At 41.7% G+C, this 14817-nt stretch overlaps 2 protein-coding genes across 6 annotated transcripts in view; one reads left to right on the forward strand and one right to left on the reverse strand.

Moving 5' to 3' along the window:
• The window catches only part of ANO7 (anoctamin 7), a 40134-nt gene extending 27654 nt beyond the window's left edge, over positions 1–12480 (forward strand). For both annotated transcript variants that reach the window (XM_020786341.3, XM_078389253.1), the window contains 8 exons: positions 187–241; positions 902–999; positions 2978–3120; positions 6085–6290; positions 7172–7314; positions 8048–8138; positions 9826–9945; positions 11389–12480. In XM_020786341.3, coding sequence (XP_020642000.3) covers positions 187–241; positions 902–999; positions 2978–3120; positions 6085–6290; positions 7172–7314; positions 8048–8138; positions 9826–9945; positions 11389–11448 — 916 coding nt within the window. In that variant the 3' untranslated portion in view covers positions 11449–12480. The remainder of the gene's footprint in view (positions 1–186; positions 242–901; positions 1000–2977; positions 3121–6084; positions 6291–7171; positions 7315–8047; positions 8139–9825; positions 9946–11388) is intronic.
• HDLBP (high density lipoprotein binding protein) overlaps positions 12477–14817 on the reverse strand; it is a 66041-nt gene continuing 63700 nt past the window's right edge. For all 4 annotated transcript variants that reach the window (XM_072995902.2, XM_072995900.2, XM_072995899.2 and 1 more), the window contains exon 28: positions 12477–14761. In XM_072995902.2, the coding sequence (XP_072852003.1) occupies positions 14675–14761 (87 nt within the window). In that variant the 3' untranslated portion in view covers positions 12477–14674. The remainder of the gene's footprint in view (positions 14762–14817) is intronic.

Consider the following 14817-nt stretch of genomic DNA (forward strand, 5'->3'; position numbering starts at 1 on the left):
TGACTGAGTCCGTGGCTTGAAGATGCTGCTTTGCTGTGTGTATACAGTAAATGCCTGACTGATTTCTACCAGTTTGGTGCTTCAGTATGTTGTGTCCCACTATGTACTGTAGATGTTTAAGCCAGCAAAAAAAGATGGAGGAAGGGCTAGGACTGTCTTATCCTTTTTCTTTTTCTTTCCCTTCAGGTTTGTAGGCTATCCGGGACACTACAACAAACTGTTGGGTATCCGCAATGAGGACGTGAGTGTCTCAGATGAAATAAAGGAAGGAAACATTGTCTTGAAATCATAGCTAGGCAGACTGTATGGGCTGCCAACTATCCCAAGCAACCAATATAGAACTGACTGGTTGAACAATAGCATAAAATGATGTCAAAAATAAAGCCAGAGTTTTTTTTTCAAGTAAATGCAATCAGGCTGAACCTGGGCATTCTAAAGGCAAAGGACAGATAAAGAGGGGAGTTGTGCTTAATTTCAAGTCCACAATATCAGACAATATTCTCCCTAAAGCTGAGAAGTTGAGTAGCAAGTGATTTGAGACTTGATCCCATTCTCTTGCCTCCAGTATTCTGCTGTGATGATGGAAATCAATGAAACAAATTACCTGTCATGAGTCCCAAGTGTGGGGCTTCTGAGGAGGATGAAGAAAAAGAGACCTAGTTTTTGCCATCAGGAGATGCACTGATAATTTGTTTTTAGAGAGCACCACACACCAAGGGGGGACTTGAGCAACCTAGATTTCAAGGAGAAAGTTCTGGTTTTCTGGTAGTATTCTACCATGTGGGCTTTCATACTCCAGCAAGATTACTTGGAAGTTAGGCCTCAAATACCAGTGACTGTTGGTGGATATCTGCCATATATTATATACTAACTTTTTGAAGTCTCTGTCTTCTGTGTCCAGTGTGGTGCAGGTGGCTGCCTTATAGAACTTGCTCAGGAGCTACTCGTTATCATGGTGGGAAAGCAAATAATTAACAACGTGCAGGAAATTCTCATCCCGTGAGTGGAGTTTCTGTGGTCTTATGCTTTGATGGAATAGTGTAAATTATGCCCTGTAACTCTGGGCCTTTGCCAGGAATGTCAGCCTTCTCTCTACCTCTTGTCACCATCTTGCCGTTTGTTTAAGATGTGGAGGTCTCAAAACGCTGCACATGTTTGGTAGCATTTAACATGTTCTAAGGAAGATATTACACCAACACAGTTTTATTTCAGTATAAACACAACAAAAACAACCTTGTGGTACTTTAAAGAGTAGCCAGTTTTATTTGCCCTAAGCATTTATGGATTTCAGCCCACCTTCAGATGCTTCAGATGTCCACAAAAAAATTAGACCAGATAAAACTGGTTAATCTTCAAGGTGCCTCAAGTTTGGGGTTTGGGTGAAAGAGACTAACATGGCTACCCTTCCTGCAAATTTCTGCAAGCACAAGAAGATGTGCAGTGAGGTGCTGCACTGCTAAGGCCAGTTTCTCACTCCATTCCACATAGCAGCAAATACAACTGGGCTGCAAGTGACATGGCGACGCTGGTAAAAGTGTGGGGAAGGATTGATCCATGAGTCACTCCAGCCCACACATATTAAGGAAATTAATCTAAAGTAGAGTGGATGAGAAACCTCGGGAGCCAAATTGCAAGGAAGCCTTCCTCATGCTCATTTTCTATCATTGCCCTTTCAGTGAAGTGGCCATAAGTACACTATACTTGTGAAAACTGTTATAGGAGGGCAGCTCTTTCCATGAGTTTTATCTCTTGAATACAAAGCAGCTTTAGTTGAATTCTCTCTGGCATGCACATGGCAATGTTTAGTCCTCACTGCTGAGGTGTTCAGATTACATACCAAAAAGCATTTTTTAAAATCCCGGTGCCATTTCTCTGTTCTGAAGCAGCAACTTACAGAGACACCTTGATATGTTTCTCATGGGTTTCAACAATCAGGGATTTACACTGCACAGGCATTTTAAGACTGCTGAAAAATAATATTCCCCAGTGGTGTTGGTGGTTTTCCAGGGACTGGCTCTTTGTTGTATTTGCTTTGAAGGTGGGACTGAGCATATTAGTTCATGCATGCTCTTCTTCCAATACTAGCTGCTATGAACCAAGACAATATTCACAGAGCTTGAATTCTGTGGTGTTTTTTGTTTTGTTTATAGAGGTCATAACTGCATAATAAATGGCCGCTTCAACATGTGATTATTTATCCCAGATGAAGGAAGTTTTTGCCAATGCAGTACCCACTTGTACACAGGTGGCCTTGGCTTAGTGCTTAGTTCCCAACTTTGGATAATCCAGATCTTCTTGGACTGCAATTCCCAGAAGCCTTCGCAACTAGCTGTGCGGTGGTTTCTGGGAGTTGCAGTCCAAGAACACCTGGGTTTCCTAAGGTTGGGAACACTGGCTTAGTATGATCAGGGCAAGGTACTGCTCCAAGCCTCAGACTGTCACCCCAAGTATTACCATTGCTATCCAACTTCTTTTAGGGTTTGTGACACTAGTGCTTAGAGTGATAGACTGGGGCTGGTGAGTCCAATTGGCCAAAAAACCCGAGTGGCCTAGGGCCACTTGCTACCCCTCAGCCTAGCCTACTTTTGTGGGAGTAAACATGGGGAGGGCAACCATATCCCTGAGTTCCTTGTAACAAGTAAAGAAAAAAAGTATTTCTCCCTTGCAACTGTTGTAGCACAGAACATCCAATTGTACAATGATATATATGTTTAGGATCCACTATCAACTTTCCCCAACTGAATGCCCTTCAGGTGTACTGTATTGGACTTCAACCTAAATCGTCACCAGCTAGCCCAAGTATAGTCACCTTATGTTGGTCTACCCTCTACTTTCTCCCAATGGGAGTAATTGGGGACTAGATAGAACTATGTCTTGGGCTAATGCAACTATGCACCCCCAAACGGATCACTCCCTATTCAACAAAAGTGGAAGAGACCTGGATGTTCTCGTGATCATGTTTTTCTGACGTCCACAGGAAGCTGAAATCATGGTGGCACAACCGAAACAATGTATCTCAAAGGAATAAGAAGGGCCAAGACCAAATCATGACGCCGCTCTGGGAGAGTGATTATGAATTGTTGCCCTACGAGGGACTCTTTAATGAATATTTGGAAATGGGTAGGAGTGACTGAAAACAATTCAAAACAATTCTGTTCCCTGCATAGCAGTGGTCAAAAAGGCAAAGGGGTGAGGGAGGATTAATTGTTGCCAAATGAAGTCTTATGTTGGAGTGGCAGTAGATTTACAACTCCAAAATGGAGAGTACCAAAAAACTACATCCTGTTTTAACATGCCAAATACTGAGTATTGTGTCTAAAGGTGCTTGCTTTAAATACTATAGCATTTCTGCATTGATGCAAAAATACATGGTGATGTCACAGGCAACTGCAATGTAAGTGGCTTTCTCCCACAGATAATATGAGGCACTAAAGCAAAAGGATGACTTTGGCCAAATTACATCTGTATGAGAGACAGACATAGTGCTGTTCTATAAGTGAGAGAGGAAGAGCCTATGACCATTTAGTATAGCATGCAGAAGACGTACGTTAAAGAATATTACTACTACTATCTCTTTGCTAATGTAGAATTCAAAAGCTTTGTTAGAAGCAAAGCAAGCCAGAGATTTCAGCTTGTTTGCCCTAGCAGCTTCCACAGCTCTAACGTGGGCAGTGAAATCCAATGTGTCCCTTGTAACATCAGAATTGCTTAGTAGAGGCTTGACCCAATGTCGGCATTGTTCCTGAGAAGTCACACTGATACTAGTCATGAACTTCTGGTGGAAGATTCAGGACAGTTAAAAGGAAGTACAGTACTGTAGTTATTCACACAGGGAAGAATTATATTGTGGAGCTGGCTATCAATAGAGGTGATGAAGGCCGACAGCAGAGAATCTTAAAATAGCACTGGACAAATTTGCGTTGTTGTTGTTTAGTCGTTAAGTCGTGTCCAACTCTTTGTGACCCCATGGACCAGAGCATGCCAGGCCCTCCTGTCTTCCACTGCCTCACGAAGCAAATCTGCGTAGGATAGGTCTATCAGAAGTTACTAGTCCTGATGTATATATTTATTCCCTTCAGTATTAACAGTGTGTGTGCTTTTTTCTTCTGTGTCAGTTGCTGGGAGGAATGAACAGTAGGCTGCTATTTCTCTCATATCCTGCTTGCACATTTTCCATAGGCAACTGGTTGTTCACTATGGAACTAGATGAGCCTGTGATTCAACAGAGGCTAAACTGAAATTAGATGGGCACTTGTCAAGGTGCTTTAGTTGCAGGGGTTTGCACTTTGAATACCTTCTACCTGTACAGGTTGATGATTCTGTGACTGAGTATGACTCCTCTTATGTAGCATAACATGAGTGAATCCCTCGGGCCTCAGTGCAAAAGGCCTGTGGATTAGCACTACAATAGGCATGGTCTGAGTCACCAGATAATGCTTTGTGGTGCAGAAGTATGAAGTGAAAGTTTTGCCATTCTCCTGCCACACACAGAAAATACAGAGAATACAGGAGAAATCCAGTTTTCTTGTTAGCCCTAAATCCACAGGATACTGTTGGTTTATGCTTCCACAACATAAACTTGACTTGAACTCTGCTGTTTTGAGAGTTAAGACTGGTAATTTTTATTGTAATTAAATCTGGAGTTCTTGAGATTCAATCATAATCTTAGAACTGCAAAGCTGAAGTAGAGCCTATGGATCATCGAGTCCAGACCTTGTCAAAGAGGCACAGTGGGGAATCAAACTCTCAACCTCTAGCTCTGCAGCTAGATACCTAAACCAGTGGTTTTTAACCTTTTTGAAAGAAACGCCCCCTTGAGCCATTGAGGAAGTTATCATCGCCCCCCTCCCCGCGGTGATGATATCCTATTTATTTATTTATTTATTTACTTATTTACTTATTTATTTATTTATTTAAGACACTTAAATCCAATGACCCCTGAAAACAAAATTCAATTCCAAGAAAATGAAAAGCCCCCAAAAAGTAACATTTAATGATTTAGTTGCAAGCGAATTTTAAGATGCAAAAAGAAATATAAAAAGGGCATAAAAAAAACCCGCAATGCAGGAACTAAAAATTTCAAAATGAAAACTCTGAAACTAAATTAAGATTGGAGGAAAATATATATTCATGCACATTGTAAAAAGGCTGCAGCCATCTTCACAGGTTTGGCTTGCTCCAGTGCCCTCCTACCGCCCCCCTTCTGCTCTACCGCCCCCACACCGCCCCTTTTTGTTCTACCGTCCCCCTGAAAAATGAAATCGCCCCCTGGGGGGCATTATCGCCCACGTTAAGAACCACTGACCTAAACCACTGAGCTATCCAGCAGTTCTGAAGAAAGCATTAGCTAAGGCTGTCCTGTTTCTGTAGTAATTGTTGTCAACCATTCAGGTTTCTTGGTATCTAACAAAGGTAAAGATCCCCAGTTTGTTGTAATGGGATAGAGTGACAGTCTAGGACTCTGGAGAACAGGGTTCAACTTCCTGCTTGCCCAGAAGTCAATTCTGACTTGATGGTACAGAATACACACAATAAAGGTAAACCACAATATTCTGGTTTGTGTAAGTAGGCAGGGTGAACTTCTGATGGTTGGACTCCTCCTTTCAACTACCTAATTCACCAAGTTTAATGTCATCTGTGTCTGTCTCCTAATATTCTCTCAGATCTCCGATCGTAACATATTTAAGTCCTCTAAGTCTTTCCCAAGCTAGCATCCTCTGGCTGTGTTACGATATCTCCCAGAATCCTCCGGCCCTGGTTGTTTCTGGGAGTTTTACCCCAGCATTTCTAAATGACACCAGACTGAGCAAGGCTGTCTTTGTGGTTTGGTTAATTAATTCAGATTATTTTAGGTTAAGGAATGTGGGTTGACTATTAACCAGCTGAAAACAGCAAATCTCTCGCTCTCTGTGTGGACACAATAAAATGGTAAATGCTCTCCATTATTTTTAGAGTAATGTATTTTCTATATCGCTTACTGCTTACAAAATAAATGTGTGGGACTACCTGTATTATATCTTGGATGAGATTTGTTGGTACTCTCTCGGTTGGGTAGTCAAAATAATTTATTTCTCACCTTTTCAGTCCTGCAGTTTGGTTTCATTACCATCTTTGTGGCTGCCTGCCCCCTGGCACCTCTCTTTGCCTTGTTGAATAACTGGGTAGAAATTCGCTTGGATGCCCAGAAGTTTGTTTGTGAATACCGACGCCCTGTGGCAGAGAGGGCCCAAGGCATTGGCATCTGGTTCAATATCCTGGAAGTCATTACACACTTGGCAGTGACTAGCAATGTGAGTAGAAGTATGATGGAGATCAAAGCAGGGCTTCGCAAATAAGTTGTACTATTTTTGAATTCTTTATTAGGAATGATCATCTCAGAAAATGTATGGCTAATTACAATGTTTCTATCCAAAGATGCTTAATTAATAGTATTTACTCACCTTGAAGTTTCCTTTTCAAAGGCAACATTGGAATTAAGTCAAATCCAAGAGGACTGAGTTACGTTGTTCTTGGTGATTGGGAAATGCAACAGATAGTGATGTGTTTGAGACCATGCACACATATCACAGATTATATAGCAAATGTTCAGGCTCCAGAATTAGTGATTTTCCAGATCATCTTTTCACATTGCCAGACTCCATGGAGAATGGTGGTAACTTCCCCTCTACAGTGTGGAGAGTATGTTCCCCTCTGCCAATATCATTATGGTTATGTGTGCTTTGCTTCCCACCTCAGGCAGCTGCTGCTTTTCTGAGCCACTATTTTGCAGCTCTGTCCAGTTAGTAGATCTCAAGGTTTTAGTAAAGTAAACCACTGATGTCTGCTCACCTCTGGAGTAGATAGTACTGAACTGAGTAGGTCAATAGTCATATAGGTAAAAAGGAGCTTTGTGTGTTCCTGTGACTTCTGCAGAAGCAACAGGACACTCTGTGTCATGAGTTAGACAGTGGTTCTCAAACTTGGGTCCCCAGATGTTCTTAGACTGCAACTCCCAGAAATCCTGGCCACCACAGAAAGTGGTGAAGGCTTCTGGGAACTGCAGTCTAAGAACATCTGGGGACCCTAGTTTGAGAACCACCGAGTTAGAATAGGACAGCCTATTTTATATTTGTCGCTTAGCAACAACCAGTAACTTGAAAGTGAGGGAGACTAAATTTGATTCTTATTTCAGGCCTTTCTGATTGCCTTCACATCTGATTTCCTCCCTCGGCTTTATTACCAATACACTCATTCCAGCAACCTACAGGGCTATATCGACTTCAGCTTGGCTTATGCCCCTAAATCTTATGTCTCAGAGTACAACGTTACATGCAGGTAGGATCTCCCACTATTCCACTTTGGCTGCTAGACAGAGGAGGGTTGTTGGACAGACGCCTCAAAATCACAGTATAGGCTGGATCCCAGAAAAATAGCTTAAGAGGAAATAGATGTCCTGTTTGATACAAATCAGACTCCTTGTGAAGATGAGATGGGAACTGGGGTTTAGTTTTGTTTATAAAGGAGGATCATGGCCTGGTGCCTGTGGAACAATACACAGTACCTGAATTGTTGGAGATATCCTAACATAAAATACAGCTATTATGACAACCATCAGTGCAAAGTGGCTTAATTTACCATTTAAGATTCATCATGAAGGTTAAATCACATACAGCAACATATGGTCTCCTACTTTGTATGATTAGTTAAAGGTAAATCCCAAGTATGTTCAACAGGACTTGCTTCTAAATAACCTTGCACAGGACTGCAACTTTAGGAATCCCAATGTCTGGCTGCTTCTTGCCTCATAACTAAGTGGACGGGATACATGACTGCAAAAGATTAATTGCAGTCCCTGTTGTTTGGTGAAACAGAACTTGGTGGTGGCTTATAGGAAGATATGGGAAAGCAACAAAAATGGCAGTCTTGTGGTACCCTTAATTCCTTATTGCCACAATACTTGTTTTTGCTGCAACAGAATAACATCGCTATCCCTCTGGAAATGTTCATTTGTATCTTGGAAGCATTAATTGTTGTCCTGTTCTTGAAGTGGCAGTTTGTCTCTCTGCAGGTACCGAGCCTATAGAGAACAAAGTGGCAGGTATTCACTAGCTTATTGGAATCTCCTTGCCATCCGGCTGGGTTTCATAATTGCATTTGAGGTACGTTTTCTTCAAAGTCTCCTCACGATTCACATCTGTGCAACCTGGAGCTGTATTCCAGAGTTGGGGAATATCTTCCCCTCAGATATTTTGACCAGCAACTTCTCTGTCAGTCCCACACTGCATTGCCAGTGGTAAGGGATTTTGAAAGTTGTATCCAAGCTATCTTTGGGGGGGGGGCATGTCCAGAAGTTCTCTATCCCTGTTGTATTGCATGCTGAGGAGCAAACTTTGTGCAAAAGGTCATGGTGGTAGGCTCAAACTTCACCCACCCAGTTCATCTTTTTAGTGGCTTACTCCTATCTACTGCTCCTCATGTCCTTTGATTTAATAGTAGTCTTATTTCCAAGGGAATGCCATATTCATCTATTACTTCATCCATGTGTCATCACATATCCAAACCCAATCAATGTGATGCAATTGTTAGTTAAGATGGTGATAGTCCTATTTTATACTGATATTGTCTGGATGGCCAGTGGGGTACAGTAAGAATTTTACAACATTGTTTCTGCAGAATTTCGTAAAACTGATTCAGATGAACTAGAAAACTGAAGAATACATAAAGACATGATTGTTGCTACTCCCAGTTCAAGTGACAGTCACTGATCTTAAGTACAGTGCCACTAGCTTGTGCCTTGTTCTACAAATGCCAACCACTGCTGCCGGATTGGATAATTTATTATTATTATTATTATTATTATTATTATTATTATTATTATTATTATTATTATTATTATTATTATTATTATTATTATTATTATTATTATTATTATTATTATTATTATTATTATTATTATTATTATTATTATTTCTTTATTTATATATATCCCGCCTATCTAGCCACTTAAGGCCACTCTAGGCGGCTTATTTATTTTATCCAGTCTGGAAGCAGTGGTATATATATTGTTAAAAGGCTCATTCCCTCATGGGTAATCTGCTAGGGGCAACAGGCTTGCAGAGAAATCAGGTGAGGCCAGTGATGAACCGGTCAGAGCCACAAGAGGTCAAGTAAACTCTCTCCTTTTTGGTCTCTCTCTCTCTCTTCCTCCCCATCAAGGAGCTCCAGGGGAGGAACAGATTGTTCCTTACAGAAACATTTTCTGGTCATTTGCAGACCAAGAGCAAGCTGAAGGCCATATGTTGCCCTCCTCTTATCTTATGCAGTGTCTCCATCCAGATCTGTAAGATCCACAATGAATCCAGATCCTTTTTCTACATTATTACATGTACCTTGGGAATGTAACTGTTAGTGAGAATTCTGTCCCAGCTGATGCAAGGAGAAACAGAATTCTGATATTCTAGCATTTTGTCCTATAGTAGCTTGGTCTGTGCATATTCACATTGTCAGCTTAACTACCTGGCCTTGAGTTCTATACAATGTAAATGTTGTCAAGTTTCAGTCCTTTAAGATGCATGCAGTCTACTGCCAATACTGACAACACTTAAACAAAAACACTACCTTTCTGTTAGATGTCTGACCTCCTCCCAAAAACAAAAAACAAAAAAAAACCCACCCTGTCTGTTAGATGTATATAACCAGAGTTAGAGGAAATGGGAACATAACTATTCACATCCTGTATGGAGGTGTTTTTTTGGGGGGGTTGCAGTATTAATGCATTTGCCTGCTGCTATCCAGGATGAGATAGGCTACTGGTTTCTTCCAACCTTTTTCTGCCCTTTTTTTCAGCATGTGGTTTTCTTCATTGCACGGATGATAGATATGATGGTGCCTGACATTCCAGAAGTGGTGGAGATAAAAGTGAAGCGAGAACATTATCTAGCTAAACAAGCTTTGGCTGAAAATAAGGTAAATAGTGAATTGATACATATTACATTTCTACACTGCATTCTTAAGAACCTCAAGCATTTAACAGCATCCACCTAGGTTGGGTCAGTGGCTGTTATGCTGTGCATCTGTCACCTGTCTTCCTTGAATAAATGCTTCCCTTGTAGAAAGCAAGGTGAAGCTGCAAGATTGATTAACCATCAGAGATGTGGGCCTTAAGCTGCCGTGCCATGGCCTCTGCTTTCCTCCCTCTTCCATTAAGTACCATGCATTCTGAGGTGGAAATTAGCACTTAATACTTTTCTGCTCCATGCAGATTAAGACTAGTGGAGGACAATTTATGCCTTCCCCTTGATGTTGATCCTTCAGTTCCAACCAACATTCATCATTGGCTCTTTTGAATAGGGAATCCAGCAATATCTGGAAGACCACAAATGCTAAATGTAGAATATTGAAAGAACCATAATATTCAGATGCACACAAGCAAGAACACTTCATCTCTTACACATTTCGCTAGTTTAATAGCCTTGTGTATCCCAATGTTTTATTACATTTATTAATATTCCCATCCTAATACTTTTCCTATAAATACAGACTCCCAATTTGTTTTAAGGTATGTCTCCTTTGGAAGCTGGTAAATGTGAAGAACTTACATTTTGGGGGGGCGGGAGGGAGCAGTTTAAACCATTTTTGGTGCAGAGGAAATTGAGTCAATTTTTGGGAAATGCTTAAAACATGAACAGAATGATGTTTGTAGAATCTGCAGAGATGCTGCTGACTATAGTCATTGCTAGACGGGGTGTGCAGGCAGCCTTATTATTTCTTCTCTGGTCAAGCACGCACATGTTTTAAGTGGTAGCGTTCCAGCAGTAATCAGTCAATTATAGCTTACCCGAATAAATGTGGAAGGGCAAATTATAACTGATCACACTTAGAGTGAAAGGCACATCCTTTTTTGAATATTAAAATGAAGCTGTAACTGACATTATATTATTTTTAAACAGGAATCAATTATCCTATTGCCCTTCATATTATGGAGAATCCTAGGTGCAAATTAACTATCATAGCATCAAGTTGTGTCCGATTTGAATGTCAGTATTTCAGATGAGATGGTTGGACAGTGTCATTGAAGCTACCAACATGAATTTGACCAAATTCTGGGAGGAAGTGGCACAGGAGGGCCTGGCATGCTCTGGTCCATGGGGTCACGAAGAGTTGGACACGACTTAACGACTAAACAACAACAACAACAACAATTTCAGTCTTACATTATTTCTTACAATTATGACTAACGAAAGCTCTATGACCTCAGCACTTCCAGCTTTCTCCCCATCCTACATGGCCATGCAGGAGTAACTTGTAGCCCCTCCAGAGGTTGTTGGGCTGCAATGTACATCAATTCTAGTCAATACAAGAGTGATGAGAGTTTCTTGTGTATCTAAATTCTTCTTTTCTTTTGAACAGGCTCTCATTGAGGTGATAGATGTGAGCAAGCCGACCCCTCTGGCAGAAAAGGCACCATAATGGGAATCCAGAAAGAGAGACTGCATTTTGTCTAAGCCAAATTACTAAGCTCTTGGAGCAACAATGTTTGTTAGGAAAAGAAAGCAGCCTAGTTCAGCTTGTGCAACACTGCCTGTTTCCCAAGATCCATATATTCTGTGTGTCACAATGTAAACTAGAGCTTGAAACCTCAGGAATTTCATATGCCCATCAGTCAATGGAGCTGTTTGAGGTCATTTGGTAGAAAAATCTGATAGTCTAAGACATAGACTGAGAACAGATTAATAGACTGAGAACAGCCCAAGTATCAGTTGATAGTAAATGCAAAGAGCTCCGAGTCTTCCCCTATCAAATAAAGATATACTTTAGTAAGTATTTATAAAGTTTTGAAGTCTAGAATAAAGTATAGATTAGTACTTTGCTCTGTTCCTGTTCAGTGGGGAACGGATAAAAATGCTGGATTGGAGTGAGACATTTTCCAGTGAGGTAAAACTCTGCAACATTAGAACGGCTTAAAGGTTGCTCCCTTAGAACCAGTACAGTTGTAGTGGAATTAAGGGCAGATTACTGGATGGCAGTTGTGGAGTCTGCTTAGCATGCAATGACAAGTTTAAAATAGATTACTTGACTGAGACAGAGGCATTTGTGAAAGCTATTTCTCAGCCACCCAAGAAGTCCTATGCTTCCTTCCCTTCTGCAAAAGCATTACAGGACCGTGATTCTCTTCTGCGTCACCATTTGGATCGGCTTTTGGTTGAAGCCACAAGTTTCAGCAAGATGGCATATGCCAAAGACTTGTGAGTGTAATCATGTCTGAATAGTAACTCTCCTGACAATAAATGGACGAAAAGGCCTGTCAACAGTTCAATACAAACAGCTGAAATTAGGTATAACAAGTTCTTTGACTACAGTTTGTAAGAACCTAGAAAGACTGGAGTTTGCAGCTGCTCAGTATTTTTCAGAAAGACAGGTAGGAATCTTGAATTTGACCGATTGACACATGTGCTTTTAAATACATGTATACAAAAAAGGAATATAAACTACTCAAAGCTGTTTCAGGTTTTATTTTTTAGAATTTATAAAATTCCAGTGTCATCCATACTCATGAGCCTTTATACATGTTTTGCATATAATCTCCAAATTCCAAAGTTAAGGCCAAGGGATCATTGCCATGGAAACATAATATGGAAGACATTAAGAGGACATGGAGCACACCTCCATAGAGCATCTGCTGCACGCTACAGGCGACAAAGGGGTAGAGTACACTCAACAGTTGGAACAAATGACAGGGTTAGAGCCATGCTCAATGGCAGTTCAAGCCTAAAACACATGTGCAAGTGATGTGTGACATTCAGGACACCAGGTACCACTGGCAAGACATTACACACTACTACCCTGTTTCAGTCTCCTGCTCAGGTGGCAATAGGGCTTGTCCTGGCCCCAGGTGGAATTGCCTTAGAGAAATGATTTCTGCCCCTTCACCCAGTCTTAGCAAAAGCAAGAGGCTTTTTCCTTTCTCTTGGGCACAAAAGGTCTCGAAAGACAAGGACTTTATCATCCTATGCCCCGTCTGCATTCTGGGGCATAAATGACCTTGGGGCTAGGATCTTAGCTAATGGCTCAGAAAAGCTCTGGGGTGGGTGGGAAGGGAAGCAGAGAGCAGAATTGGCACCAGACCCAGCACTGCCACCAGCACCTTCGGCAGAAAAAGGACAGAAAACTGTGTAATGGCAGGAAGAGCAGCTATAAAATACAAGTAGCCTTGTATCAGTTTATGGCAACAGCTAGAAAGCAGCAATTACCGCTCCTAAGAGAACAGGACAGAACGCTTGCTGCAGGACTACAAAAAGCTTTTGAAGAATGTAGTAGATCAGGTTAGGGAACTTTTAGCCCTTCAGGTGACTCCCAAATTTTATCGTTGGCCATGCTGGCTGGGGCTTCTGGCAGTTAAAAGGCCAAACACACAAAGGGCCAAAGATTCATCACTTCATAATCAGTGTTCTCTCCTCCCCCTCCCCTCCCCAGGAGTGGCTTCATTTTTAAGACTAAACTGCAATCAGCTGCTTTGATTTAAGTGAGTGCCACTGGTTACCGACCTGCCTCCCTCCAAGGCCTAACCTTTGTCACAAGAGTACAGGCAAAATTGCGTGGCAGTGATTAAGACCGTCTTTGCGGGAAGGGACATTTGATACCATATACCTTGGCTGAAGCCACAGAGACACTCCTCGGAGAGGAACAATAGTCATGATAACAGGAAGCAAGAAGAGCTTTGTCTGAAGAAGCAGGCCACTGTCATACTGGCTTGAGGTAGAAAGAAGGCAATAGTAAAAAGCAAAAGACATACTCTTTAACCCTGGTATGTAAATGCCATTACACTCAAGTAGGGGCAGGGGAGGTGGGAAATGTACTCTCTTCATTCTAAGCTAATTCACCCACCCTTTTCTGCAGCATGCTACCATGGCACTTTTGGTTCAACCAAGTTCTGTGAGACCCGATAATACTGTCAGTTTTCTGGCTCCACTTAGCCATACTACTGTTGGGAAGGAAGAACAAAAGAATGTGATGAGGGAGAAGACTGGTGACAAGCTGCAATTCAAAACTCACACCGATAAATGAAGAATTTTGGTGTGCTCTGTGCTGCAGACTAGCACAGACAAGGCCACGATCCTGTCGGAGCTTTTGGGGTGGCTTCCAATGTTTCCCACCCATTCTGGCCAATACTGGGGGGATGAGAAAGGGATGGTAGTTGAGAGGAGGAAATGATTGCACTCTACAAAGGTAAGGCTTTGGACAAACAGAGCAGGAAGGGAAAGAGCAAATATTTTGGCTTTGTAGAAAGTCAAGGAAATGCATTTCCTGAGGTTGAGAGACAGGAAGTAGATTCCTAGCTGCAGTAAGGAGATCTCCTAAAGGAGGCTAGAGTGCTTTATAGATGTATCTGCAGAGGTCTGGCTACTACAGCAAGGCCAACATGAAGTGAGAGTTTGAAATTTGGAAGAAAAACAATGTATTTTAGTTTGGATTCAACATGAGAAGTTTCCTCCAGGGCAAGGAGAAAGGAAAATGTCAAACTGAAGCATAGTGAGGCCTAAAGCACAGGACATTAGAAAACCTCAAGAGGGGTAGCACTCTAGTTTCATTAAGAGACCCCCATTGGGCAATCTGCACTAGATCCAGCCACCAGGTCAGAATTCAGAAAGGGAAACCCTGTGGCAGGTGGCTGGACAAGGTTGCTGTTTCCAAGTCATTACCGCTTGGGACCCCAAGGCAGAGTCTTTGGGGCCACCTGAGCTCCAAAGCTTGGGAAATCTTCAGAACTGCTCATGTCAGGGGCCTGCAAGAAAACACATGGGAGAACTTAACTATTGCTGCACTGTAAATCATTAAAAG

This window comes from Pogona vitticeps, chromosome 3 (genome assembly GCF_051106095.1).
Source record: "Pogona vitticeps strain Pit_001003342236 chromosome 3, PviZW2.1, whole genome shotgun sequence".
NCBI classification, from domain to species: Eukaryota; Metazoa; Chordata; class Lepidosauria; order Squamata; family Agamidae; genus Pogona; species Pogona vitticeps.